The 27,117-nt window shown below is 45.5% G+C and overlaps 2 protein-coding genes across 8 annotated transcripts in view; one reads left to right on the top strand and one right to left on the bottom strand.

Moving 5' to 3' along the window:
* Atg16 (Autophagy-related 16) overlaps window positions 1-27,117 on the bottom strand; it is a 334,508-nt gene that overhangs the window by 162,505 nt on the left and 144,886 nt on the right. For 4 of the 6 annotated variants that reach the window (XM_066735097.1, XM_066735096.1, XM_066735099.1 and 1 more), the window contains one exon: window positions 22,550-22,717. The exons of the other annotated variants lie outside the window; for them this stretch is intronic. In XM_066735097.1, the coding sequence (XP_066591194.1) occupies window positions 22,550-22,717 (168 nt within the window). The remainder of the gene's footprint in view (window positions 1-22,549; window positions 22,718-27,117) is intronic. 6 annotated transcript variants of the gene reach the window in all.
* Window positions 1-27,117, top strand: part of LOC136778340 (uncharacterized) — a 143,762-nt gene that overhangs the window by 112,326 nt on the left and 4,319 nt on the right. For both annotated transcript variants that reach the window (XM_066735094.1, XM_066735095.1), the window contains 2 exons: window positions 22,939-23,275; window positions 24,120-24,785. In XM_066735094.1, the coding sequence (XP_066591191.1) occupies window positions 22,939-23,275; window positions 24,120-24,785 (1,003 nt within the window). The remainder of the gene's footprint in view (window positions 1-22,938; window positions 23,276-24,119; window positions 24,786-27,117) is intronic.

Raw genomic sequence — 27,117 nt, 5'->3', positions numbered from 1 at the left:
AATCTCTACATACTCTCCCTCTTCTCAACTGAATTCGCTCGATAGCCTACATACCCACACACACACAAACGCAAACGTTTTACGCGCAACACAACATTATCTACGGCTGATGCGATGCAATGGGCCAAGTTGCGGTAGCCAACCGGTGCTACGAGAGTTTAAAGGCCTTTCGTCCCGCGAGGGGACTTGGACATGTAAATTACAGCGAGTCTCTTCTTTCGCACAAGCAACATCTTGCTTCCTCCTGGAATTTCTAGGTCAGCTTCCTACAGCGAAACGCGCGTGGGACCATATCGTTCAGCGGTGATTACGGTTTCCTAACTCCCCCCCCCCCTCTCACTACCTCCTCCCTTAGCGACAACCTAGCGCCGCATGTTCGGTTGTATTCGCGAGAAATCGAGTCGTAAATACTTGGCCAATCCCACGCTGCAAAGGAAACATCAACCTACCGAAGCGAGTACACACGGACTTTCCTACGATCGACCCACCTTTCTTTCCTCTTCCAGGCAGCAACACCGACGCCAGATACTCGGTATATGTGTCTGTGCGTATATATATACAAAGGGTCTAGAGGCTAGATTCGATGGATAGAAACGAGAAGATTGAAAGCATCGCCGGATGATTTGATAGAGAGGTGAAATGAGCAATGATAATGGTCATCTTTCAAATCGACGAGAAACGCAGACGGACATTAATATTGCGAAATGATCGAAGGGATGTGCTTTCGATAGATCTCTCGGCTCGTTTCGATCCTCGCTTGTTTTTTTAGCGGTGTGTATTCATAAGCGAGCGAGTGTACTGCAGCGAGGCCTATAGTCCTACTAGCTCTTCTCTCTCGAGGTCCTTCCCACGTATAAGGACACTAAAGGAAATTTGTAATGAAACGTAGAAGACATAATGGCGAATGGTGCAGGAGTCGAGGGAAGCCACCGAAGCGATTTATCACGAAGCCGATGCGATGCGATGCGATGCGATCGAGCTCGGGGCCTTAACTCCGGAGGAGGCGAATCACGAGAATCCTACGCCATCTCACCTCCCTCATTCTTCGCCGCGCTGTCTGCCGGATGCATACCTAATAAAGCGGCGACCGTGTCGACAGTGCACCGGCAGCATCGCCTTTTCCGGCCGATCCGGATTATAAAGATGGACGACCCTCGCGCGACTTGTGCTCGATCCTGCAAAAAAGAGGCTCGAGCAAGGTCCCCCTCAGCATCTAAGCGGCCACTTATCCACTTGACAGAAATGCGTTTGATCGTACGCGCACGCCCGATTGAGACGATTCCTTCTTTCCCCGAAGCGTTGTCGCCTTTTTCAGAGTCCCACAGCCCTGCCGAGCTCGCCTGCGCGGGATTCCTCCTCGCATGCTCGCGAGGCGCCAAACAGCACCGGCACCAGCGAGGACCTCTTTTTACCTTGGGAATCGTTCCCGAGCAAATTTACAACATCTCCCTCTCATTCATGCAGGCCAAGTAGCTTTCTGGCTTCGATTGGAACTATCGGCCAGACGCCACTGAACGACCGGGCTGACTGAGAGTAGCGCCGGGACTTCCGTAACGCAGTCAGCAGAATCGGCCAGTTCTAATCGTATATCGTCTCGGGGCAAATGGGCGTAGTCGCGTCGTCGTCGTCGTCGTCCTTTCCGAAGCATATAGCGTTCGTCCCTCTAAAAGTCGTTTTCAAAGAGGGAGAGAGAGTGAGAGAGAGAGAGAGAGAGGAGTCACACACTCTCTCGCGCTTACAAACTACAGCAGTGAAAAGTTCGTGCACGGTATTCGGAGTAGCGCGTACGTATGTACGTATATGTCCTCTCGCTTGTAGGACTCCGGAACAGCAGCGCATGGACGGACGTATCCTGCCAGCGGCTAGATCTAGCTTCGCCATGGCTGAGCGACCTGGAAGATGGTGCCAAAGAGCCGATACCGAAGCTAATCCTGGCGGAACGACGAGCCTGTGATCGCCGTATTATATACTATATATTCCATCTTCAACGTTCTTATATATATATATAGTTTATATTACAGCAAATCTCACGATTCCTCTCTCAAATTATCCATTAAACCTCCAAAGTCCCATACCGATATTATTGCAATGCCATTCGTCTAAGAAATTGTTGCATTTTGCTCGTCGTTACACGTATATATATATATATATATATATATATACCTTATCGATGTGCTCTCGATCTCATCAATTTTCTCTCGTATTTTTGTCTTCCACTCCCCGGCATATAAGAGGTGCATGCACTCCAAGAGCCCGCAGACCCAATGCGGAAGAGTAATGGAAAGATGCAACGGGGATCGGTTAGATTGGCGTTTAATATAAAACCGTAAAAACTGTGGCAATTTTGTCGGGTAAGAGTGAAGGAACGCTATCCGATCGAGGGAGCAGAGGAACGGAACGAGGAACCGAAGCGAGGCCAGTCAACCAGGAGGCAGCGGTTCTCTTCTGTACATTGCCGAGTGGAGGAGAGTGTTTTATATATATATATATATATATATATATAGACTATATTCCTCTCAGGATAGCCGACGGTCGGTAGGCAGCAGACGATTCTCAGCATTACACGCTGCGCTTGCCGTAGCTACAAATATTTTCGCACCTTCTTTTCAGCAAAAACCAAACGAAGCGTACATATCCCATTAATCGTGCAGCTGTTTTCGCAGCCAGTCAGGGAGAACGCGCGCAGATATGACGAACGCTGGATTAAAAACACTGGATAGACCACCAAGGCCGTGGAATTATAGCGGAAAAATGGCGAGGTTTAACGTCGACATTGGATATATATATTTTTGCCGGTTCAAAAAGCAATCGACGCTGGCGACTGGCCATTGGTTTTTGCTGGAATTGCGGAAGTGGATAGAGACGCGGAATTGTATGCTATATAGTAACGCTGATATGCCGCTCTTCGACGTTTCGCTCCCCGCGAGGAAAGCGAGAGACAATTATACTTTTGTCCCGCGGAGAGAGATGATGATACCGCGAATAAATGAAGGAAATTAAAGGGCAAAAGGGTATAGAGAGAAAAGTCGGACAACCGAGCTTGTACGGAACCACTATCGAGTTCGAGTCTCGCACAACGAGTTGGCAAACTGCTGGAAACGTTGCTCGCGGCCGTTGCCGCGCATCATTTTCTATCTCTGACCTCCGCCCACTGATATAACCACTCAAAAGAGCGGAAACGAGGAAAAGCAGCCGCCCCTTTATAACACTCGCACACATGAACAACCCCCCCCCCCCTCTTCCTCCTCCTCCCTCACTTCGCAAGTTTTATATTCGCGTAAAGCAGCAATGTTAATCGAATCCGCCTTCAAACCCCTCTCAGGGCTTTGTTACATTCCACACTTTATATCTATGTAGCTACTTGTTTGTTTTTACCCGAGTGTAACAGCTACATAACGAAATGCTCGGCAAAATGCAAATGTATACAAATATACGATATGACTCGAATGAACTTGCCGCTATCTTCTGTTTACCGTCACCGTTCCCCGTAACGCGTAATCAAAATTTAGCCAACTTTAATAATTTCTTGCAGTTTGAAAACTGCTGGGGGTAAGATTAACATTACGCGACTCTGCGCAGTTTAATTGGTAAACATACCCATGTATTTTTGTAACTTTCAAAAAATGTTCGATCGACTGGATGGAGAAAATTGAGTTCCTTCGAACCTTCTCTTTCAATATCCATCGTAAAATTGAAGCGATGAGAAAGTTCATAACTGAAAGTTAATTCGACGCTTGCGTTCCAAGAGAGCTCAACTTGGATCCCTTATGTAGGTCCCTGCGAGCAAAAGCAGCTAGACTCCGTCAACAGACGTCAGAGGTCCTATTCACGTGCATTACTGCGCTCCAGAATTAAATTTCAGTTTAATTTTTGGAACTTTCTAACGCTTGTAGTTTCAAGGTCATCTTTTTTCTAAATTTCCACTCACTCTCCACCTTCTCTATCTCATCGTACATATATACGAACAATGATGAATTTTCACCTCGATATTATCAACGCGATTAGAATGATATGTTTTCTACGGGACGTATGTAAAAATTTAAGCATATAAAAAACTTGTGTTTTTCGCAGCTTTATAATGGGGCTTCATTGATTGGTTAATAATTCAATTCTCTTCCACCAAGCGATTTTAAAGACCGGCGAAGATATATAAGCCGAAGAATTCTCAGTATCGGTTCGGTGGGCTCTTGCCTGGGCACGGATGGTTTACCTCATCCCGACTTTGTCCCGATTTCCGGTCGGACTTTACGAGTCACCTCAGCTTCGCGTGGCTAGCAAGAAAAATGTCACGGAAACGATCCTGACCACGTCACGCTCCGCTCCATAGGAAGGTAGCCGTGAAATTGAGGATTTAGGCATGGCAAGTGTAATCGACGCTATTCTAACAATATTTTACGAGACTTTAATTGAAAAGCTGCTACTACGAACTCGATTGAAGAATTACAAGAATAATAACGCGTATGCCCAAAATCTTGATGGAGCAATCTCAACACCATTATCGCATCTCATCGTAAAATTAATGAATGATTTTAATTGGAAAGTCACATGCTGCTACATAATTTGAAATTAAAGCTGTATATTATCATTTTTAAGTAATTACTTATTATCGAAGGAATGTCTTGGTTAAAATATAGGGATCGACATCCGACGATTATTTTGCAGCTTGGTTTTATATATACCAAAAAATTAATTAGGCGTCGACGAAGCATCTAGTTTCACGATCGTGTCCTTATACTCCTGACGTATGCAGTCGGAGAGAGAGTCAAGGTGAAGAAGACAGATTCTTCTGGTACAAACGTCTGACATAAGAGGTAGAGCGGTATAGGTCTTGCCAGGGCTTGGGCCAAGAGAAGTGGAGAATATCGTTTTTAACGGATGTCTCCTCGTGGCGGCAAAAATAATAGTGTAGTATTTGCGTAACAAGTGTCATACCGGAGCTTTGGCTGAAAAAGCCGACAGATGGCTCGACATGTTCAGCTTATGCGTTGCTGGATGAAAAGGAATATATGCAGGTGATCGTCGACATCACGTACTACACACCAAAGCGGCGTATAAATGGCAATCCTCTTTACTCTGCATATATTTTGCAAAAGAAGATTTCTGCTCCTCTTTGCTAGCTTACCTGTAAGAAGAAAAAACAGATTTCTTTGTTGAGTTGCCCAAAATAAGGAATATGGTAATTGCGCCGGCAGACGAGCGCGCGCACGTTGAAAATATAACGATATGATACTTGGCAGTTATATATGGTATTATTATCATTATAATTATTGGAGACGGATCGAGGAGAGCGTTGGTTGGTTTTTGATGAGCCTATTGGCTTTTCGAGGGAGCAAATTGGCCCCCTCGAACTTTTATTGCGGACGGGAGAAAAAATGTCTGTCTGGAAATCGAAATTATCGGCGCAAATCGATTAAGGGCTTTTGTTACTCTTGTCCGGGGGTGTGTTTCGTAGCTAATTGCCAAAAAAGTAAGATTCGCTTCGAGATGAGCTAGGTCTCGACCCTCGAATTAACGCTAATTCAAGGGTTCTCTCATCGGGGATACCATATTTTGCTGTCAATAATGATATATAGTAATTCCAAGCGCGTGACAGCGGCGTTATTACACGGCCAGCCTCCCCCCCTCCCCCCCGTCCCATCTTCCTCCTCCTGATGCGAACGTCAACGCTCTGGCCAGACGCAAAAAGAGAAAACAATGGCAATTAGCGCTATTACATGTCTCGACTTATTTAATGAACGCCCTTAGCGCTCACTTCGCAAAGAAAAACTAGACTCTTGCCTGTGCAAGAAGAAGGAGAAGAAGGAGATAAGTTTTTAAAGACGAGAACGTGACTTTCCGGATTCTCCAAAGGGACGCAATTAATTTCTTTCCTTAATTCGGAAGCTCGGCTACTTGTTGGTATAATTCGTAGAAAATCATCCATTTATATATATATATATCTCGTCGCGCAGTGCCACGCCGCTCTCTGTTTATATAGCATATATGTATATACAGTATAATAAACAGGATGCGTATTGAATTTTGAGAGGCTTTATAGTATAACACAGAGGCGCGGCACACCGCGTATAATAGCGGTGTGTGGCTCGCTCGGGGCAAGGTTACCGCGATCGAGTCCGGTTCTATTTTCAAGATGATACAGTCGACGATTTTTAATTCCAGCAGTACAATCGACATCGTTAGGTGTCCGTTTGCTTCTCTCATTTTTAATTGCTCGCAAATCCAACGCGTACCACCACCACTAGCCAGGCTATAGTACGGGCTTTGACAAGCTCCTCGCATTGTTATCTCGTCGGTTAGCGACGTTTTCTTCGAGAAAATGAATAGGATCCTGATTTCAATTCAATGGTTCTTGTGGCGAAAGCTCGTTGGCACAATACACTCGAAAGTTTCTTCTTCTCTGTTCGCCGCTTCTTCTCCCTCTTCTTCTTCCTCGTCTTCTTCTTTTTCTTCTTTGCATTTCTCTTTAATGCTTCTCTCCTCTTTGGTGTGTGTGTGTGAGTGTACCGTGGCCGTTGCGCGCGCGTTGACTCTTACCACCCGCCTATATCTTCCTCCTTGTCTTATATATACCTTTTTTCTTCGCTTTTTCCCTTCCTTCCTTCCCTTTTACCCTTGTACCGAGCTCCCTGGTCGCGCAGAGATAAACGCGAGAGACACGGACGAAAGCGTCGAGCTTTCCGGAATAAAAAGCCAAAGAAGCCGGCCTTTGTACGAAATTGAGTAGTGCCAAGAGGTGTGATGGGGCTATATATACACATTTTCAGCCATCGCGGAGGCCACTATTTTTTCACTCAACCTATACATATATATATATATATATCTGCATTCGGGCAAACTGAATTTCATCGCGCTTTTTTCACACCGGAATATTTTGAAACCGTGTCAATGCTCTAGCAAAAGCGAATTTCGATTTTAAATTCTCCGAAACGTGTAAAGCTTGAAAATAGAAGGGAAAAAAGGCTGGCGATATCCGACTCGCGTTTCGGTGGTCGATGGAATAAGAGACTGGAAATAATATATCCTTTATATTTTATCAGCGGGTAGAATAATTCTAATGAAAATAGTTTGGACTTTCCATAAAGGAAATATGCGCGGGAACGGAGGAAATATAGCTCAACAAACTGTAATTCATCGTTACTCCTCGAGAGATATTCCGGCATTCCGTTTATATCGAAGAGCGTCACGCAAAAATTTATGAGTAAAATGCGCGGCTGTGGCGTAATTAATTAACCCGCGTTAAAATTTGCAATTACAAGGCGTTGCGGAGCTCTCGTTGATCGTGAGGTCGTGCTAATGCATACAAAGTATGTCTCGTGCAACAATGTAACGAATCCCTGATTGCTTACATGCAGAACGTGCACAGAACCAACACGAAAATTCTCACGGTCTTCAAGAAAGATAAGCTGCGCGCCATTCTGCGGACTATAGGGAATAGGTATCGCGCGCGCGACGGGCGGTCTTTCTTTACGGAAGAGCAAATAGAAACGATGCTGGATGCATATTCGATCGTTCCTATACAATATATCCCACAATTATTCCACTCAGGACCCTGTATTATGTAGCCATGGTACATCTGTATAATAAGCAAACAGTCGCTTGTCAAAAGCCCATAATTTCCTTATTAATATTTCTTTCATTGTACCCTCGTTTGCAGTTTCAATATATATATATATATATATATATATATATATATATAGGAAATTATACGTAATACATACAGTTGACCGTAAATTTATAGCACATTTCGCAGTTCAAGGAATGCCAGTGCGGTTACAATAACGCGCTATACATACACGTACATACATATATATAGGGAGAATAAAGCTATATATACAGCTGCTACGGTATATTTGCGAGACGAGAGACGAAATTACGTATTCGCACTGTGCTCATTATCGAAGTGATTCCATTCGGTCGAAAAGTTTTCCTCCGGTATAAGTCGGGTAAAACGCTTCGGAGTTCCACAAACCGTCCTACGTGATTGGACTTTGAAATGGATTAACCTTAACCGAAATTGAGATCGAGCTTGCGATATATATACACGTAAGCGCTCATTTATCTGCAATGAAATTCCTGGCAATTACTTTGCGCGAGGAGTCAATTTGCGAGAGTCCGAGGAGGATCGGAAAAAAGAGAGAAGAAAATTGCTGTATAAAGAGAGAGGGGTGGGGGAGGGGAGGGCGAAGAGAAGAAATTCGAGATTGGAGGCCATTTTGAATGCGAGCCGTATAGAATATTTACGCGGCTATCAAACGCTGTATTATGCATGCACGTGGATAATTTAGAGCTTTCGCGATTAAGGTGATTAAATGCTCTATTGGGAGATGCGACGTTATATTAAAGTGATAAGCGGGCGGAACGGTAATCCATTAAAATTGAATTCTTCGATATAAACTCGTTTATGGTCTCGTTGACATGTTATTGCATGCGTAAACATACGTTATCCATGCTCTTAACGAGCTTCGTCGAAAGCTAATAAAAACCACCTTTCTTATTTGTCTTCGGGAACATCGTTATTATTTCTAAAAAAGAAAACACACGCACACCCATGGACGATACACAAAGGAGGGAGAGAAAGAAAAAAGTCGTGCGAATAATTGCATCCAAGTTTTTTTTCTCCCGGATAAAAAAGTAGCGTGCGCGAGCCGTAGGTGAAAACGCGTGGTAGCCCCGATGAAAGGAGGCAGCAGAGAGAGGGGCCGGGGGATAAACTCCGTGTCCAAAGTGGCCGAGAATCAAAGTGGACACTTGGAATTTCAGATGACATTTTTCTTCGTGCTCCCGCCTCTTTTTCCGCGCATTCTCCCGCATCGCTCCATTTAGACCAGGCGACCGCGGACCCCGACCGAATCTATCAACGGAATCTCGACTATCGCCATAGAAAATCTGGAATGTCGCTCTTCATACGTGACGTATAAGCTGCCGGAAAGGAAAGGACGATCATTCCACAGTCGGATCCACACTCGATTATAGTCCTGTAAACTTCATTTCGCATTCTTCGCAAGCGCATGTGTATTATGTCTCTCTTTGCGCGTTTACGTTTGCGGAGGGCAAATATGGCGAGAGACAGAGCTATAGATATATAGAGTATATGCAGGAACGAAAGGGAGATTGGTCGAAAAGAAAATTAAGTGCGGCTAACGTACGATATGTTGTGCATTATACGCGTCGTCAAAGGCATCGGGGATTTTCCTATGCAAATCGGCCATATATAAGTGAAATAAGCTTCGGAATAATGCTATAGATTGGGTAGGACGAGTTAGCGCGCATTGCGAGAAATGGACAATATATCGTTGGACCGGCCATTACGGGGAACCATTAGATAGTCGACACGTCGAGATAACGAGCATTAGCCACACAACGACCACGTTAGGTTGGTAGCAGCAGCAGCAGCAGAGACTATGGAGGAAGCACAGCAGGCAGCGATCCATAGGCCGTTCCGTACGTACCATACCACTGACCGGTGTGTAACCTCTCTCGCTCTCTCAACAGCATACCCCCAACCACTTTCTCCATCCTTGCCAAGTCCCATTTCAAGCTCTCTCCGTCCCACTCGCTCCCACAGGGCCTATACAACGTTGGATTGCCTCCATCTCTCCTTTATAAACGCTTCTGCCACCTTCGCCTCATCCTTATCCACACTCGGCAGACCAACCTGGATCCTCCCCCCCCCCCCCCCTCAACCCTCTCAAATCAACTATTTACGATTACGATCGAATAAGTGGCTCGTTCACTCGTATATTAGCTGCCTATGATTCGATGTGATGCTTAACGGGCAAATTATTCTAATATACGCCAGATGGGATTATATCTTCGGAAATTCTCAGCTGTTCATTTGCTCGATCCGATGAACGTGTATATATATATATACGTCGATTTATGCTGCACCATTATATATTATCGTATGCGTAACGAAGAACTCGTAAAAACAGCAGTCGTTTGGTATTTGAAAAGTGGATTTTAATGGGGAACATTTCGTTTATTGGAAATATATACATAAACCGAGGATCGTTGGGTTGAGATCGAATATAACCGCGAGGTGATTCGATCGTTGCACATTTCCTTTTCCGGTAAAGCAGATGTTAAAATCGAGCGTTGACCAGTATATATATAAGTGTGTGACGTGTGTGTGTGTGTGTATACACATATCCGCCCAACTCCTCCAACGAGAGCGAATGTGAGAGAGCTTCTTTAACGAAGAGGAGAAATTCTCTGGAAGATTTTGCTCTCGCGGTCTCACATTATTACGCCAACGGCGTGTTCCTGTGTGCTAGCTAGGTTCTTGCTAGCAGCACGGTAAAATAAAGAGGTGCCACGGTACCGTGCGTAATTTCCTTTGTTTCTCTCGCACCGTACGTTTCCAGGTGATTTCAGCAATGCTTCGATTACCCCTCGACGATTTTGCAGAGTTTGCGAGAAGCCAAACTCGTCCCTTCCTCATCTTCGTACCGACGACGATGAGGCGAGCTTGTAGTCGTACGAGGGAGCTATATATATATATATATATATATATATATATATATATATATATATAGAGTATATATATATACATGCAGATTTGCCTTCACGAAAGAAAAGAGGACAGGGCATTCTTTTATCCGGGCCTCTGAGATCAAGGGATCTCTCTCGCGACTCCATCCTCTCCTTCTCTCGAGTAAGACAAAAAGTCTTTTTTGATGACAAATGAAAAAGAGGATGAAAACTCGAGGAGAATCTCATAGCACGCTCGTCGCGTCCTTCCCCAAACCCGATGAAAAGTTGAAGGAGTGGGGGGAATGATCCAAAGAAGGTTTGCGTCGAGAGTAGAATTCTCCGAAGACTTTTTTTGTCCTCTATTAAAGGGAAAATACCGCGTGATTCTCCGACGACGACGACGACGACGTCGAGTCATCGGCAACAAGGGGGAAACTTGCCACAGTCGGACGTATATCATATCGGGTTACCCGCGTTCCTCTATAAAACAGCACATCCCATGGAAAATTATATCCTACCTGCTGCTTATTTCCTGCTGCAGTGGACGTGAGGAATAAGAAGAATTTCAACGGATAATTATGTGTACTTAGGGTTCGTTATCGTATTGGCAGATAATCCTGCTTGCTTTGATATACCTTTTGCTGCGAGCGCGAGCGGACACGAAAAACTCAGCAGGTGCCAGTGAGCAAACATAGAAAACTGCAAATTGCTTACGCAGATGTTAACAAGCACCTTGCCACTATAGTTGCCAAGGTACCCTATCTATGTATAGAATAGAGGCCGCCGACTCTTAGCTGGAAATGTCCATTCCAGCAAGATATTGTTCCAGGTGTGGTCCCCGACCGGCTGTACCACCCGGAGCTCTCTCGTTAGTTTCAAATTCCTTCAGCGCGTTGAAAAGGGAATCTATATACCAGATTCGAATTCCGTGCAATACACGAGACAACTTGCTTGGTATAACTGGTCATGCGGAACCTTCTGGAGCTGGGTCGTATTATACTCGGATTGTACAAAGGAAGCGGAGGGGTCGAGCGATGGTCAGGGCGGTACTTCCGAATGTCCATGTGGTAGTTTCGGAGGTCCAAAACTGAAGACTACATAGACTAGCGGAAAGAGAGGTGGTCGGGGGGGGGGGGAGGGGGAGAGAGAAAGAAGAGGAAATGGACCGGCAGTCTGCTGGTGGAATAAGATAAAGAGGATGAAAAATATAGAAAGAAGATGGCATCGATGTTGCGGCTGATTGCACAGTAATCGGGTAGCTTCGTTCCAGTCCGGTGAGATCCATTGTCGCTCGGACAATTCTTCTTATCACCTTATAACGCAGAAGCGCTGGGGGTGAAAAACGTAAAGTGTGTAGCTGGCCGATTTAAAGAGAGCGGAGCAAAGCGGGAGGCTTTAAAGTGCCACGAGCTATCCGCGCGGTCGGTGGACCAGTGGAATTTGTCAGGCATTCCCGTTTCATCAGCGTAGTGGTTCGAGGAAACGCGTAGGTTATCGCGCGTGATGAGGTACAGGTCGGCCGAGCGATCGGTGGATCCCCCTCTCGTTAAAAGAATAATTGTTTCCGGTTGGAAGGGTGCTTATCGCGTCGGTCAATGCGGCAATGATGCATTCACGGGCACGCCCTGAGAAATACAAGTAGCCAGCTTTGGCGAATACTGCACACGAGATAGCCTTACGAATTGCGGCAATTGGCCGAAGTAATGTTTTTCCGTCACGTTCCTGGCTCCGACTGCGCGCGACTTCGGAGTCCGAACAATCGCCGATCGGAGTAGATATTCATGTAACATTCATCCTGCGCGTCCAACGACCGCTTCCGCGTCTATTGTCAGCTCGTACGTTACAGCGTCTCGTGAAAGATGCATCCACGGGTGGCTCGTAAGCAGCCGGACGTCAAAGGGATTAAGTCGTCGCTGCATCTTTGCTCATTAATCACGCAACAAGTGAGCAAGCTCGGAAAATTCTTTGGACCGAGCGATGAAAGCTAATCGTAGGCGTTGGCATTTTTACCATCTCCATTGTCGAAGCTAATATTCTCTCTGGTGGATTATACTCGAGGATGTATAATAATTTCTTTCGACTTTCGTCTGGCAAACGTGTCGACGAATCGCCGCGTCTCGCGTTCCGTAATAATAAGGAAAGTTTATAAGTGTAGCAGCGCGAGAACGCAAGTGGCTATATATATAATAGCAGTTATACCACTGTGCTAATAAGTGACGAAAACTGAGAGGCTAGAGGAGTAGGTTGGTTTTTGCCGATAGACGTTTCCCAACCCGGCATTAATTACATTCCGCGTGAATACTGGCGATCGAGAGATTCGCCGTGGTAATCTCGCGAAGCGCCACGCCACGGCGAGCAACGCTGAAAGGGCGGTATGCTCCACTCTTAAAATTCCTGTCGTGGTTAAAATAGCGAAAAGATCGGGCCTCCGACAGTAGTCAGGAAGCAATTTAGCCGGGAGAAATTTTCAACTTTTTCCTGGCATTAGCCACGGCTCTGTTTGAATAGATACGTGTCCGTTAATTAGCTAGGGGGTCCCTGCGCGTTACGTATGCTTTTTCATGCAGCAGCTGGACTCATTTGCACAGTCCCATTTCCCAATAACGTAACATAACACGTGTGTAACGCACGAACCAATGTACTCTCGTACAAGTTCCTTCCTCTCTTTTTCTACTTGTAGTTATTGTCTATATATATATATATATATATATGTGTGTGTATACTGTGAAAACGCACAGGTATGTGCCGAGGAACGCCATTCGTTTTCATCTCGCTACCTCCTGCTATTCAAATTTTAATAAGTCTAAAGCAACAACATTATTTTCCTCGTCGCGTGAAATATCAATCGATATAATTCCAGGGAAAAAACGTTAAATTTCTCCGGCCTATTCACATTGTACAGTGTACATGTGTATAGAATTGCTCTTGAAACGTCGCGTGATAAGCTGAAACGAAAGAATAAACGACGCTTATATCAGAGTGACAGGCTTTGCATTAAAATTCGAAAAGTGGTCTCGTGTTCTCGTCGTGGCTTTGCTTCATGACGCACGCTTGCTCGTTTTGCGCTTGAAACGTTGAAGAGGCTACCACCACGTTCCCATAGCGACACGCAACAGGAAAGATTTTCAGCGATGTTTAAGCACGCGTAAGTCCCGTCTGGTTCTTCGTGGCATTCGAAGGATATACCTCGAGAAACAAATACAATGTTTATTTGCGATATAAGAAGTATTAAGTGGAAAAAGGAAAGAGAGGGATATAGGTATATTCACAAAGTGATGGAGAGAGAGAGAGAGAGAGTAGCAGACGACAAGCAGGTAGCGCGTACACGATATATCTGAACGGAGAATGGCGCAATGTGCTCTTCCAATCATCCAACTTGATCTCGACGGGTGGAAACCCCCGCTGAGACTCTTACCTTATAGCCGTGCCTACAACCGCCCCCATCGTCGTGAAACAGCTTTTATAACCACTTGATGGCATGGCACTGACAGTGGTCAGAAACGCGAAACCACCGCGACTCTCTTGACGCAGCGTTTCTTTAAGCTAAAAGCTGCACTGACCGATCCCTGGTAAGTCATTCAAGCTGGATAAGATAACACATAAATAATACACACACACACACGCACACGCACACACCGACACAAAGAAATAATAGCGAGTGCCTCGCGCATGATAACCACCGAATGGCTTTTCTACAGTTTCGATTTACATAATTTGCTGCTGGTGGGTGCTGGTGCTGCTGCTTCTGCTGCTCCTGGCGACCGGTACCACGAAAAGAAACTCCCAGCGAACACTTTGGAGTACGCGAGGTCGCTTGGCTGATTCAACGAACAATCCAGCTACCGCGGATTGCATAAAAAGTGGGAGATTATGCACGAACGCCCTTAATAAGAGTATCTGCTTAGGTTAAAGCCGAAGGGGACTTTGCTGATTCGCCGAAAGCGAGTCATTAAATCGCGCCAGGTGTTCGGTGCATTGCGAAATTGCAGGAACCGGCGAGGATTACCAAGAATATTACGGGAGAAATGACAATGTTAATGCGAGGAGATATTTTGCAAAAGGTCTATAATGTATATATATTGTCGTGCACGAAGCTAGGTCGATGATTCGTCTCTTTTCGCGATATATTATTATTATATATAGAAAGAGTGCACGGTAGTCACGAATCCTTGTATCCTCGAGAGCAAATGACGTTGGACAAGGTCACTCGTGAGACCAAAGGACGCCATTGACAGCTCCTGCCTGCCTCTCCCATATTTTCCCTTTAGTCTTTTAGCCCAACTCTCTCTCCCTCTCTCTCTCTCTCTCTCTTTCTCCGTGAATGTAGCCCTTACTCGCAGTCCGGTAGGACGGGATGGTAACGTCGTTACCAAGAGATAGGGACGTGCATGCGCGCAGAAATCCGACCATTAAAATATACACTGGCGGTGTGTGCTGCTGACCATTCCATTCTAGCATGCTCGTTGCAAGCGCGACACGACTTGGGAGAATTACGAGGAAGATAGCAATAAGAGAGATACGACTTTATCGTGCTAGCAGCTCTACCTACCTACCTACCGACCAACCAACCTACCTACCTACCTACCTACCTATACCCACCCACATATCCAACTATCTATCGAACGCTATGGACCGCGTCCCACCCCCATTTTCTTCGCGACTCATCCCCCTCGCATTCTATCAGATCTCATCCAGCTCGTAAGTATCGCCGGGAATCGTGATTCGTAACCCGGCTTAGTGGATCCACCATCGGCAAATAAGGTATCTACGTGATTTCCTTCGAATTCATTGACCAAACGGATATCTGGAGCAACTCGGCCAAGAAAGAGAGAAAAAAATTCTTCGTCTAACTGGCTGCCTACGTTCTTGGAATAGCTTATACCGAATCATATATAACTTTGGATATGTGTATATATATATATATATATATATATATGTAGATACAGGAGCTTTATAATCTTGCTTCCGATAAGAGGCGTTTGTAACGAATATATAACCTCTATTACAGCGATAATGTCCCAGTTGTAAGTCAATTGGATCACGAGGTTAAATGTCTCGAGCAAGAGTGCACTCGAAGAATTTCTACTTGATAATCGCTATATATATATATATAAGCTGTCGGATGTCGTTAATACAGACTGCGTTACAAGAAGGTTTGATAGAAATGAATTCCTCGATAGATATAGGTAGCACGATCGTCTTATTCGAGGCATTCGCTAGCCTCGAATCGGCTTCCCTCTCTTCTATATCTACGAGCACGTTTGCCCTCCTTGCAATGGCATTAACCTCCTCGCCTCACCTCGTCTCATTCAATTGCTCCGTGTCTCCGGGTCGGTTTTGCGATTTACATATGCAAATAGCATGATATAAGTAATTAATTTGCAATCAAGCGGCATTACCGCTACGTTATACGCGATAGATACAATTCATTAGCTATACTATGATATTAATTAATTAGGTTGGTGGGTGGACGATTTCAGATAAGACTGACTCGTTAATTATCTCCGAGCGTGCACCGTGGACCATTTATTCCTCATTATTATATATATATATCCACAGAGTTTGCTTATCCTCTTTGCGCCGTGCGCGGTTCAACGAGACGCGCGGAGCTAGTTTGAAATAAGCGCCGTTAAAACATCGTCAATTTTCCAAATGGTTGGAGGAAAAACTATATGTGCCCTCTCGGTCCTCGTTGGTGGAAGCAAGGAGATTTACTGGCGAAATTCGAAATCCGTGGTGCAGAGTCCCTGGCATGAAAAGCTTCGGGTGCTCTGGGTAGGATGAGGAGGGTGTATCGCTAAACTCGAGCTCGCATGTAGCTTTTCGCCAAGTAAATATACAGACATGCTTACACGCGCGAGGAGGGAGGAGGAGGAGAAGGATGAAGAAAAAGAGAGAGAGAGAGAGAGAGAGAGAGGAGAGGAATGGTTCTTACGTACAGCTTACTCGGCGTTACCGGGAGAAAAGCAAGGAACGATAGTGTTCCGAAACTCCCGAGCACCGTTTACACCCCCCTGTTCCGATCGACCGCAGTGCCAGCTGGTCGCTTGATACCCCTACATAAACTTTATCGTAATTACATCGCGCGTGCATAAATGTAATGGAAGCCGATGCTGGTGCATGCGCGGGTTCTCTCTTGTCTACGTGTATCTCCGCTCTTGGCTACATCCAATTCCTCGCACCTCCAGAAGCACCAGCAGCAACAGCACCAGCACCAGCAGTTACCACTTCCAGTTCCGAGACTCGAATTCCTACTATCCTTCCCGTGCACCCAAACCCTATAGGCTTCCTCGCTCCACCAATTCCGCTATAGTACTGGCAACAGCGATTCCTCCTCCGGAATACAGCCCCGAGGAATATCTTCGACATTATTTGCGGTAATGCAAGCATCTTGAGAACTAATTCCCGCTACGTTTAGATACGATAGCGGGTGTTTGTGCCGGGGATATGATCAACGTTGGGAATCTCGTTTGATATATATATATATATATATTGTATCTGGAGGTACAGAGATAGCACACGATCTCGATATATTGTTAAGCGAGTGAAATAAAATCTAATAGATTGTATATATATATATATATATATATATATATAATCAGTGAAAGGATTCTTGTCGAGAATTGTTAAACAGTTGCAGGGGGGATATGTACAGGAGGAAGCGATTGAATAATGCGCGTTTCTCCTGTGGTATTTATATATAGTTCGGGGTTGAAGGAGCACTCGGTGGCATCGCAGTTTGTTCGTTAGAATGGGATCTGCGGTAGCCCGGTTTGCCTGTGTGGGTTAGGTATTGGCACATGTATGTAATTGTGGCTATTTGTCGAGAGAGGGAGCGGAGCAGAGCAGTATAGGGGGAGGTCGGAAGAAGGGAAAAGGAGGGATGACAAGTGTTTGGCGTGCACAGCACTGTGTGTGCAGCAGCGTGCGATGGTTGGAAGAGAAAGAACGATATGGAATGGGTGCGGAGAGTAGTCGTCGCAGGACAAGAGAGAACATTTCGAATCGGAGTGCGTCTCGCCTAATAGTCGCGACTGAACGGGCAATGCATCACGGGATTGCGTAGACGACGTATATCTCCACGTAATAGCGCTAGGTGTCGAGGGTGAGGTTCCTACAACCACCAAAACGCTTGGTGAAACCTCCCTCTACTCTGCAGCCGCGTCCCACTTACTTCCAACGACGGTCTGACTTATACATACACTCTCCCCTTGCATAGCTACGTTTTCATTTGCAAGCTTGCCCACGTGCTCTCATATTCCAAAGCGAGCTTCCATAAATTAATCCTGAAAACTCTAAAAGCTTCTACGGTATAAATAGCAAACACTTAAATCTTGATTTGCTCCCCGAAGCATCGCGCTCGCTACCGGGGATATAACAGGATGAAAAATATCCATACATGCATTAGAGGTGAAATATGATAATCGGTAATGGCAGCGAGAGTCTAATTATAGCCGTGTTATTTCACGCCAAGGAATGTTATTATCGCTTATAACACTTCAGCACGAGCTACGGACGATTCGATTCGAGCGTTAATGCTATCGATTTTATCACGCGATATAAAAACTTTTAATTCCAGCAAGAAACGCGATGTTTAGTCGTGACGCGCCGCAGGAGTCTCCTCGTAAAGCTCCTCGGGGATAATTCACGCGTACAATCTAAAACTGATTAGTCCATTCGGAGAACGTGTTGGAAATAACAGCGTAGATATGGGGCCTGCCGGTGGCATATACAAAGCGTGTGCGAGTTGCTCGCCGCCGCTTTTTGTCGGACGATCGTTAATATCGCCGCTTATCCGGGCGCCTTGCACGCGGTTGTTCCACCAGTACCTGGAGAGAGTACCCACCCCCCCCCCCCCCTCCCTCATCCTACGCGAAACACAAGAGTAACGCAAATTAGCGTTTTTTTTTTGCTCCGTTCAGTCGTGCACGTACGACGCGACGCAGCGCGAGACTCTGTCCGGGTCTACGCGTGCACGGTTATCGAATTCATATTCCATGACTTTTATATCTCGGTGCGGCCGTTCGCTCAGCCATTATCCTCGACAAAGCTTATCGGATCGATAAGCTTTATGAGCCGGGCCACCGTCCCTATGTAGTTTCGCGGAGACCCTCGAGTAATCGACGCGTTCGTCCGGCTTTCGTTTTAACGCTTGGCCAAAGTGCCGTCGCTTCTCTCCCGATCCTCCGCTAAAAGCCCTTTAGAAACTTTCGCACGGGGAATTACTCGCGTCCTATATGTTATTTCAAATATTGTTCTCGGCTCAAACATCTCTCTCCCTACAAGCTCCGCAGTTACATTACAGTTTCTACAATGTAACAATATTGTTTCAATTATAACGAATAATATTTATAAATGGTCGAATAAACCTTAAACCTATAGGACTTTGCTACCGTGGCATGTAGCTGTGAAGCGAGTTTAATTGGATTTTCATTAGAGGACATTAATTATGACATTGTACATAGCGTTGCTCGATAATCCTGAATTTAGTCGTTCCTCGTTGTTCGCTTGTTCTTTCGTTCCGTTGGCCAGTTCGAAAGCGACTGTTCCTTCTCGAGCGGTGGGAGAGGCGGTTGCACAGGGAGAAAGAGAGGGTGATTCATGCACAATTTAAGCGAGAGTAAATCTCCCCGGCGCGAGGAAACTTTTGAGAAAATTGTTTTTACGATTGACGTCTGGCGATAAACCGCGAGATCTCGCGCTGTATTGAAAGGCAAAAGACAGTCGCGTCGAGAAGGAATAATTTGAGATTCATCGAAATGCAGCGGAGCGAGCCACTTGTAATTCTTTTCCGCCAACGTAGCGCCTCGGGTGCTCCGCGAAGACGAAGACAAAGACGACAACGACGAGGACGATGATGATGGTGATGGGAGTCTTCGGTTTGCCCTTGGCTTCTTCCAGGCGGCGTCTCGTCCTTTTTTCTCCACCATTACGATATTTGCTGGAAATAGCTTGACAGGAGGAGGAGGAGGAGGGGAAAAGAGAGCTGCAGCCAGACACCGCGCTGCTCCTCGATGGACAGATAGAGAAATAGAGAGTATAAGTATAGCAGAGTCTATGGAACGGAGGAGAGAGTCCAGTGAAATAAAAGAAAGTGGAAAAAAGAAAGAACATCCGCCGACCGAAGTTAACTTCGCATTTAACATCTGCCCGGAAGGTTAAAATTTCCCTCGAGGTTTACTCTAAGTTGTACAGAGGGCCTGGGTATCTTTTGTCCTGGCGAGAGAAGGAGGTAAAACTGCGAAGGGCTTTATCGGTGCGCGATAGACCTTTGCCCAAACCAAGCTACCCAACTTCCCTAGGAGGAAAAGAGCCATGGGAGATGGTCCGTGTTCCTCTTTGTGTGTGTGTGTGTGTGTGAGAGAGGGGTGAAAATTCTCCCCGCACCCCCACTGCTCGTCCATTAATTATTTACCGCGAGAGATACGGGATCGACCGAAACTTCGAGGGTTCGGTCTTTAGTACCCGTATCTACTTTGGCTCTCTTTAAGCACAGGTCTCTCGGCGGTAACGCTAACCAAGAAGTTTGCTGCCCAATATATTATACACACACATACACTTATACAACACCGCTTCATCTTCGGCCACTTTGCGAAGGAAAAGAAAAGCATCGTCGATCCGGAAAAAAAGGCTCGCGCTGCATACTTTCCGTATATAAATGATTGAAACTCATCGAGCAACGAAATCCAGAGTATAATTCATTTTTCCGACCGTTTCCTCTCGAACCCTTCCTATCGTAAAACCTCCGCGGGAAATCGAGAAAACTCGCGCCTAGGGCAATTTCCCAAGTCCCCCACGACGCCAGAATGAATAATAATCGCGAGAAATAACACAGGGCTGGATTTGCCGCAAGAATGGAAAGATTCGGGTCACGAATAATCCATTCCGATATTCGCTGATTTAACGAGCAAACATTTAGCCACATAAATTCCATACGCGAGTGTTATACCACTGCCGCGCGTTTCTCTTTCTATTTCTTTTTTTGGGGGGGAGGGGGGGGGGGGCGGTGGGTTGAGAGACTGAAAAGTACGAGTCTAACGAGGCGATCGATTTTTTAATCGAATCTGGAAAATTTGCCAGAATTTCGCTTATATATAGCCGGGGCAATGCGAGAGAGGAAGACGCGTAAAAACTCCCGCAGCCGAGTGTCGATAATCGCGGGAGCGAGGGGATGCCGAGACGCCGATTTGATTATAGGCGAGTCGGTTTATCACGGAAGTCGCGACGGCGAATTTTCGCAGCGCGCTAGGAATATTGAAATCCTAACGGGGTAGCCATGAATACCATTCGGCTCTTAAGGCAATATAATCCAAAATCGATGGAACAGTACGGAATAAATTTGGAGGCCGCCCAATTGGTTCTCGCGAGGGTCGAACTGGCTCTTGCGGGCTTGCACAACTTTCATGATCACCCAAATAGCGCACCTGAGCCCCGTTCATCTTTCCCCCCTTGGAATATTCCGTCCCTTCGAGCAGACAGCGAACCACGTGTGCTCCGACGCAAAAAATTATAGTCCAAAATTTCCCGTATTATGTAAAAATCTTTCCTTTGAGAGAAACTCGATTGAAAAAATATATACTATATTTATATGTGTACAGAGAGTGACTGAAATAATCCGCTGAACGAAAAAGTTTCATTATTCGCGTATACTCAAACATTGACGCGAAACAAACGTTCGAGTGACTTTGTCGAAAAGGGCTTTTATCAGACCAAACATTCCATTAGCTCGTGTCTCTATCGAACGATTTCAAATTAATTCATTCATTTTCATTTTAATTCCGAAGAGTAAATACGCGCGTGTAAAAAATTAGCCTCGTACCATTTGGAAATAAAATTTTAGCGACGAATATAATTGAAGCGTGTAGATGTATATCCGTACCGTAATTGAGAAATTTTTGTACTGTACCGATACACTCAACACTGTGGAGAAAGCAAATAGAAATCGAAGCTAAAAAGGTTGACGGATTCCGATTGATTGGCGCCGCATCGAGAGCTAATGAATCCCAAAAAGGACGATAAGGGTTTATAATTGGAGGACGTTGATGAACTCTAATATCCAACGGTGTGTGAAATCCGAAATGGGCGAGCGAGCCATGCGAGTGAGCGAGAATGCTTCGGAATTTCGATAAACAGATTCACCGAAAAGTATTATATATACATACATATATATATATATATATATTGCGTACATTTGGCATTATTCCCGCTACATCTACGTAGGTGGCATGCCATATGGCAGAGCACAGGACTTCCGTTAATACCTGTAAATTAACGTCTTCTCGATTGTTCTTTGCTTAGTTGCGTTTAGCGTCTCTAAAGCGAGCATTATTACTGTGTAATAAAGTGCGGTTGAAAGTAATTATTTTGCAGCACGGTCCTTGCTCTCCGTCAAGCTGCAACTACTACCGCGGCATGGCATGCATCGAGAATGAAAGCGCGGAATGTTTTGTGCGAGTATTATGCATAGTGTGCACACGAAGTCATCCTGCTTTCGTACATAGGAGAGAGAGAGAGAGAGGGGGGGGGCGGAGACTCGTCGGCGTGTAAAAAGCCAGCTTCAACGATAAATTAAGAAAATGCGCTGACTCTCTTTATAATAATATTCGATCCTGGCTTCTAGTTATGGAAAAGAAAAAATTCACTGGGCCCTGTTTCGATGGAAAACTGACTCGACTGGAATTATATGGAAAAACCTGGGCGATAAATGATGGACGGCGCGAGAAGCGATAAGACTCGATTTTAACGCTTTCGTTGGACGAGTGGTAGCATTGAATTTTCCAGCAGCAGATCCTGCATTGTGCGTTGCAAATAAAGCTAAGCCGTATATAATCGCGACTTTACAATTTTCCAGTAATATCCGGTGGTCTTTGTTCTGCTAAGTGGGAATGAAATAATTTACAGGTTGCGTAATGCCGGGGGGAACGCGTTGGGAAAAGCACGATGGGATTTTTGTGGCTCGTACTTCTTTACAGGCCTGAGTTGCTCGCCAGGTATGCGATATTCGCTTGGCCGATCTAACGTAAAGGGACTTATAATGCGCTTAGGTTACATTATATAGGCATGAAAAATATCCTACCGTGCTGGCAGCTCGTAATTTTCTCGTTAATGATGCTCCTTGGAGCCGTCGCCACCTATCGTTGTCATAATTGATGCGGCTATCAGCCACGTTATCCCGCGCAGAAAATTTATCATGAACCAATCCGGCCGATCCGGGTACATAAAAGCGTGCAATCCGACACTGGCCCTAAACCCAAGAAGTAGCAAAAATTTAATGGAGCCTGCATGCTTATCGTCATATATATATTATGCACCTCGTACAACATACAGTATATAAGCTAGCTTATCAAAGATCTCTCTTTGCGTTGAACGCTATGACAGAGTTGCGATGGTGTTGTGTACCTTGAAGATCCATATGCACACACACACACACACACATCTATCTCTATTTCGCCGTTCTTGTTTCAGGTCCGCCAACTATGCCAACGCTACAAAGGAATGCGAACTTTCGGATATGGATAGATTGACGGTCGCTGGCTCGAGCGCGTTCCAGACGGCCAAGGGTATCGATTATCTGGAGAACCACTGTGTGGAGGAACCCGTGAAACTTTGCGAGTTCAAGAAGCTAACTGGTCGTATCTTGAAAACCGTGGACTCTGTTTACCAAGACGTCGGAACTGCCGACGAGTGCCGAGAATTATGTCTGAACTCGCCCTTCCGCTGCCATTCCTACGATTACGGAGATACCGGTGATATGGTCTGTCGTCTCAGTCATCATTCCCGAGCCACTCTCTCCGACATTCAGGTGAGTGCAACGATGCGATAATTAAAAGACTGCAAAGCTACGACGCGCGTAATGCACTCTCGATTATATCTTCGCCTAATTTTCTAATATATAACGCGTGTGAAATCGATGGACGTTTCTCGTAACGTCCAATGGCCAACGACCGGCTTTCAGCAATTATTGGATTCTTGAAAAGGGACCAGTGGGGATTTTCAGTTTAAACCTGATTACGTAGAACGCGTGCAAACCAGATCGAACGATTCGCCGAAGGCGTATTCGCGCGAAATCGAATTTTCATCGCAGATGCTGCTTTCCTATCAGACTACTGCTTGCCTTTAACCTCCCGCTGCGCGTACGGACCCCCCCACTTATCGGTCATTCTCTCTCTACTTGGACAAAATCAAAAGAGAAAATTCATTCAATTCTCCCCTCAACCTGTTGAAGTTCCATCGTCCATATATATATACATATAGTATATATAGTTCTGGTGCTCTCTTTCGTGCACAAGTTGCAGTGTAATACGATTCTTCACGTTTCCAATTTATAGAATTTCTATATATACATACTGAATGCATTTTGCGTCCGCTCGTGATTAACGAACGCAGCTCATATATTTTGAAGCGCGTATTACGTATGATAATATCGGAAATTGCACGTGCGCACTACAAGGGGGGAAGCACGTTTAATCTGATGCGCTCATGAAATTGGGACTCCATAAGCAGCGGAAGTGTTAGTAATCGTACTGGCAAAGCTCGTACAAATTTATAATTGATTAAATAAACGATATAGTGCAAATGTTGAGCATCGAAGATAATTAGCTTTAATCGTATTTGAGTATAAATATTGAATCTGTAAAACATTTCAGGATCCTTATTTGGAAGTCCCGGAGGCGTCGACGTACGAGTTGAGTTCTTGTTACAACGTGACCATCGATTGTCGCGCCGGCGATATGGTCACGAGGATTCAGACCAGCAAATTGTTCTACGGAAAAGTATACGCGAAAGGTTCGCCGAATTCCTGCGTTCAGGATGTTAAAGGGGCGCTCGAATTCGAGCTCCGCATGGCCTACGACGATTTGGAGTGCAACATCAGGCAGCAGGGACTGGGACGCTACTTGAATGACGTGGTGATCCAACATCACGATACCATCGTTACCAGCTCGGATCTTGGATTAGCAGTGACTTGCCAATACGACTTGACCAACAAGACGGTGTCGAACGAGGTTGACCTGGGCGTCCACGGTGACATAACTCCGATCATGTCCGAAGAAGTTATCGTGGATTCTCCGAACGTAGCTATGAAAATCACGGATCGCAGTGGAAACGGTGCGGTTCCATCAGCCGAGGTCGGAGATCCTCTAGCACTGAAATTCGAGATTCTAGATCCCAACAGTCCTTACGAGATCTTCGTGCGCGAGCTTGTTGCAATGGATGGCGTCGATTCCAGCGAGATTGTCCTTATCGATTCCGATGGTTGCCCCACTGACCACGTGATCATGGGACCGCTCTACAAAACTGCTACCACTGGCAAGGTAAGTCCTGCATCTCCCTCTCTCAGCTATATACTATATATATATATATATACATATACCGTGTACCATATAGACGCTTCGGAATCGCCAGAGGCGATCTAACCTAGTTAACGATAAAATCCCTTAAAGATTTCTCGCTGTTAGATATATCTATATTGATTCAATTAGAGCGTAGGTCGTAGACTTGAACTTTCGCACGGGTCAGATGCGATAGATATACTTAATACCAGCTACTACCCATATATATATATATATAACCTTGCATGCACAAGGAACGAGAAGTGGTATGGGAAGAACTATTTCCAGCCAGATCGAATAGAGATTGGAAGTTGAGGCCTCGTCTATAACGCAAGCTGGTTATTCGAGAACTTATGCCACGCAGTTTTATCTCGCGGTAAAGTTTCCGATAAAAACACTCGATCGGGTTTGAAAGAACGTCGGGTATTATCGGATCGAGTGATCAGCGATTCCCACGTGTCTCTCTCATCGGAGAATTTCGAGAGGCAAACTCGTAGAAACGTATTGTCTCTGTGGTCACACATATACATAGCTATATATATACTATATAGAGGCTCGCGTCTGTGGAAAAAATGATAGACCTATAGATATTAATTTATACGCGTGTATAGTGTTTTCCGGATGACAATAGAAGGTGGCTCCAGGCATCGATCGCGCCATTAGTTAAGCGTCGAATCGTCGTAAAATCGAAATGAACGGCACGTGAAAAAGATTGGTCTGAAAACGGAGCTGGTCAGCTGGCTATAGGGAGGTAACAGCAGAAGCGCGAATCCTCGTAAATCTAATCGTCCTGCCAGCCAGGAAGCGATAAAATCTTTGCGTGAGGCGCGCCCGTAAGATTAGCCTTAAAAATTTCTCGAAATACTGACCTTCCCTTTTTCCCACGTTGCACCGCACACGTATATCCACGCCGGCACACATAGAGAGACGCGGGCTCACGCTTGCTGGCCTTTTTTCTCGGCGAGAATTAAAAATTACGCTCGCCTATTACGTAACTATTAGAACACAGCTTGTTGTACCTGAAATTACAGCTGTTGCGGTTAATTTCACTATTCCGCTTGATTACCCTGGACGGCGTGGAGGGCAAAAAGAGTGAGTGCGAGGAGAGTGAAAGAGAAAGAGGGGGGTGAGGGTGGGGGGAAAGTGTGAGCTTGGGGTTGTGCATAGCTCGAGCTAGAAAGAGAGTGAGGGAGGGAGGGGGAGGGGGGTACAAAACCTCGTAAATTTAATCGTAGCTTCGCGCCAGGAAACCATAAAACGCGCAACGGTAGGACCGCCCGTAAGGATTCAACACTGCTCCCGAGTAATCCTGTGGAAAAAAATATGCCTCTTGGTATATCTTTGGTCCGGCGATATAAAATTCGATATTACGCAGGTAGGCTACGTGTGTGCTTAAGGGTCGAGGAGGAAACTTTTATAAATCGTGTTGCAGAGGGTTGGAACTGGCACGAGGGGTTCCAAGGCGTTAGGGTTGGAAGCAGCCAGTGCAGCGGGCTCGTTAACTGCTCGTTCCACATCGTTTGCTCGTGTGGATGCAACGGAATATCGCTTTATTAGAAAGTATTAACAGTCTCGATGGAAAAATAAAGAGTAAATTGATAGGCTCTGACGTATCTATATATATATATTTAGTAGTATTGGAAGCTCTTTCGTCGTTCTGGTCCCAGCGCGTTGGAGGTCCGCATTTCCCTCGAAGGCTCGTAACGAGTATCTATACACCTATATGTGTGTTATACGTAACGCCACGTGCTAGCTGCTATATATACGTGTCGGGTCCTACGCAGGAAATTAGAATTCGCGCACCGGGGCGAAACAAGATACGGAATGCAGAGGTGATAGCGCAGAGCGTACGCGAGGAGAGTGCTTCTGAGTGATAAAATGCCGGCTCGTCGATGATCGTTTATCTGCCACGTGCATGATTATCTCTATGGTAATAACTAGCGAATCCACTTGTCGTAAACGAGAGGCATTGTCGACCCGAGGCGAGCCACTCGATACAGCAGGAAGTATAAGCGATGATTTTTTAGCGTGGGTGGACGTTGGAGAGTCATTAGGTGTTATCGTTCTTCAATGATGCGAATGTGCAAATGTTTCTGTCTTATTCCTGCAACGGGTATATAACGATGCTGTTATTTAGAGACGAGCATCCTCCAAACGAGAAACATCTTTACTGTTGGAGCTGACGGAGAAGGGCTTGTGTATACATATATATGTATGTACGTAGAGACTCGTATAGTTGCCCCCGGCCGAAACGATCCGCCGCGCTGACCTGTTGAGAGCAGAGCATCTCGATCGGTTCAAATAATAATCAAAG

This window comes from Prorops nasuta, unplaced genomic scaffold, assembly GCF_024137725.1.
Source record: "Prorops nasuta isolate Cenicafe-Biocafe unplaced genomic scaffold, Cenicafe_Pnas_1.2 PNAS00014, whole genome shotgun sequence".
NCBI lineage: Eukaryota > Metazoa > Arthropoda > Insecta > Hymenoptera > Bethylidae > Prorops > Prorops nasuta.
This window is presented reverse-complemented; position numbering and strand designations above follow the sequence as displayed.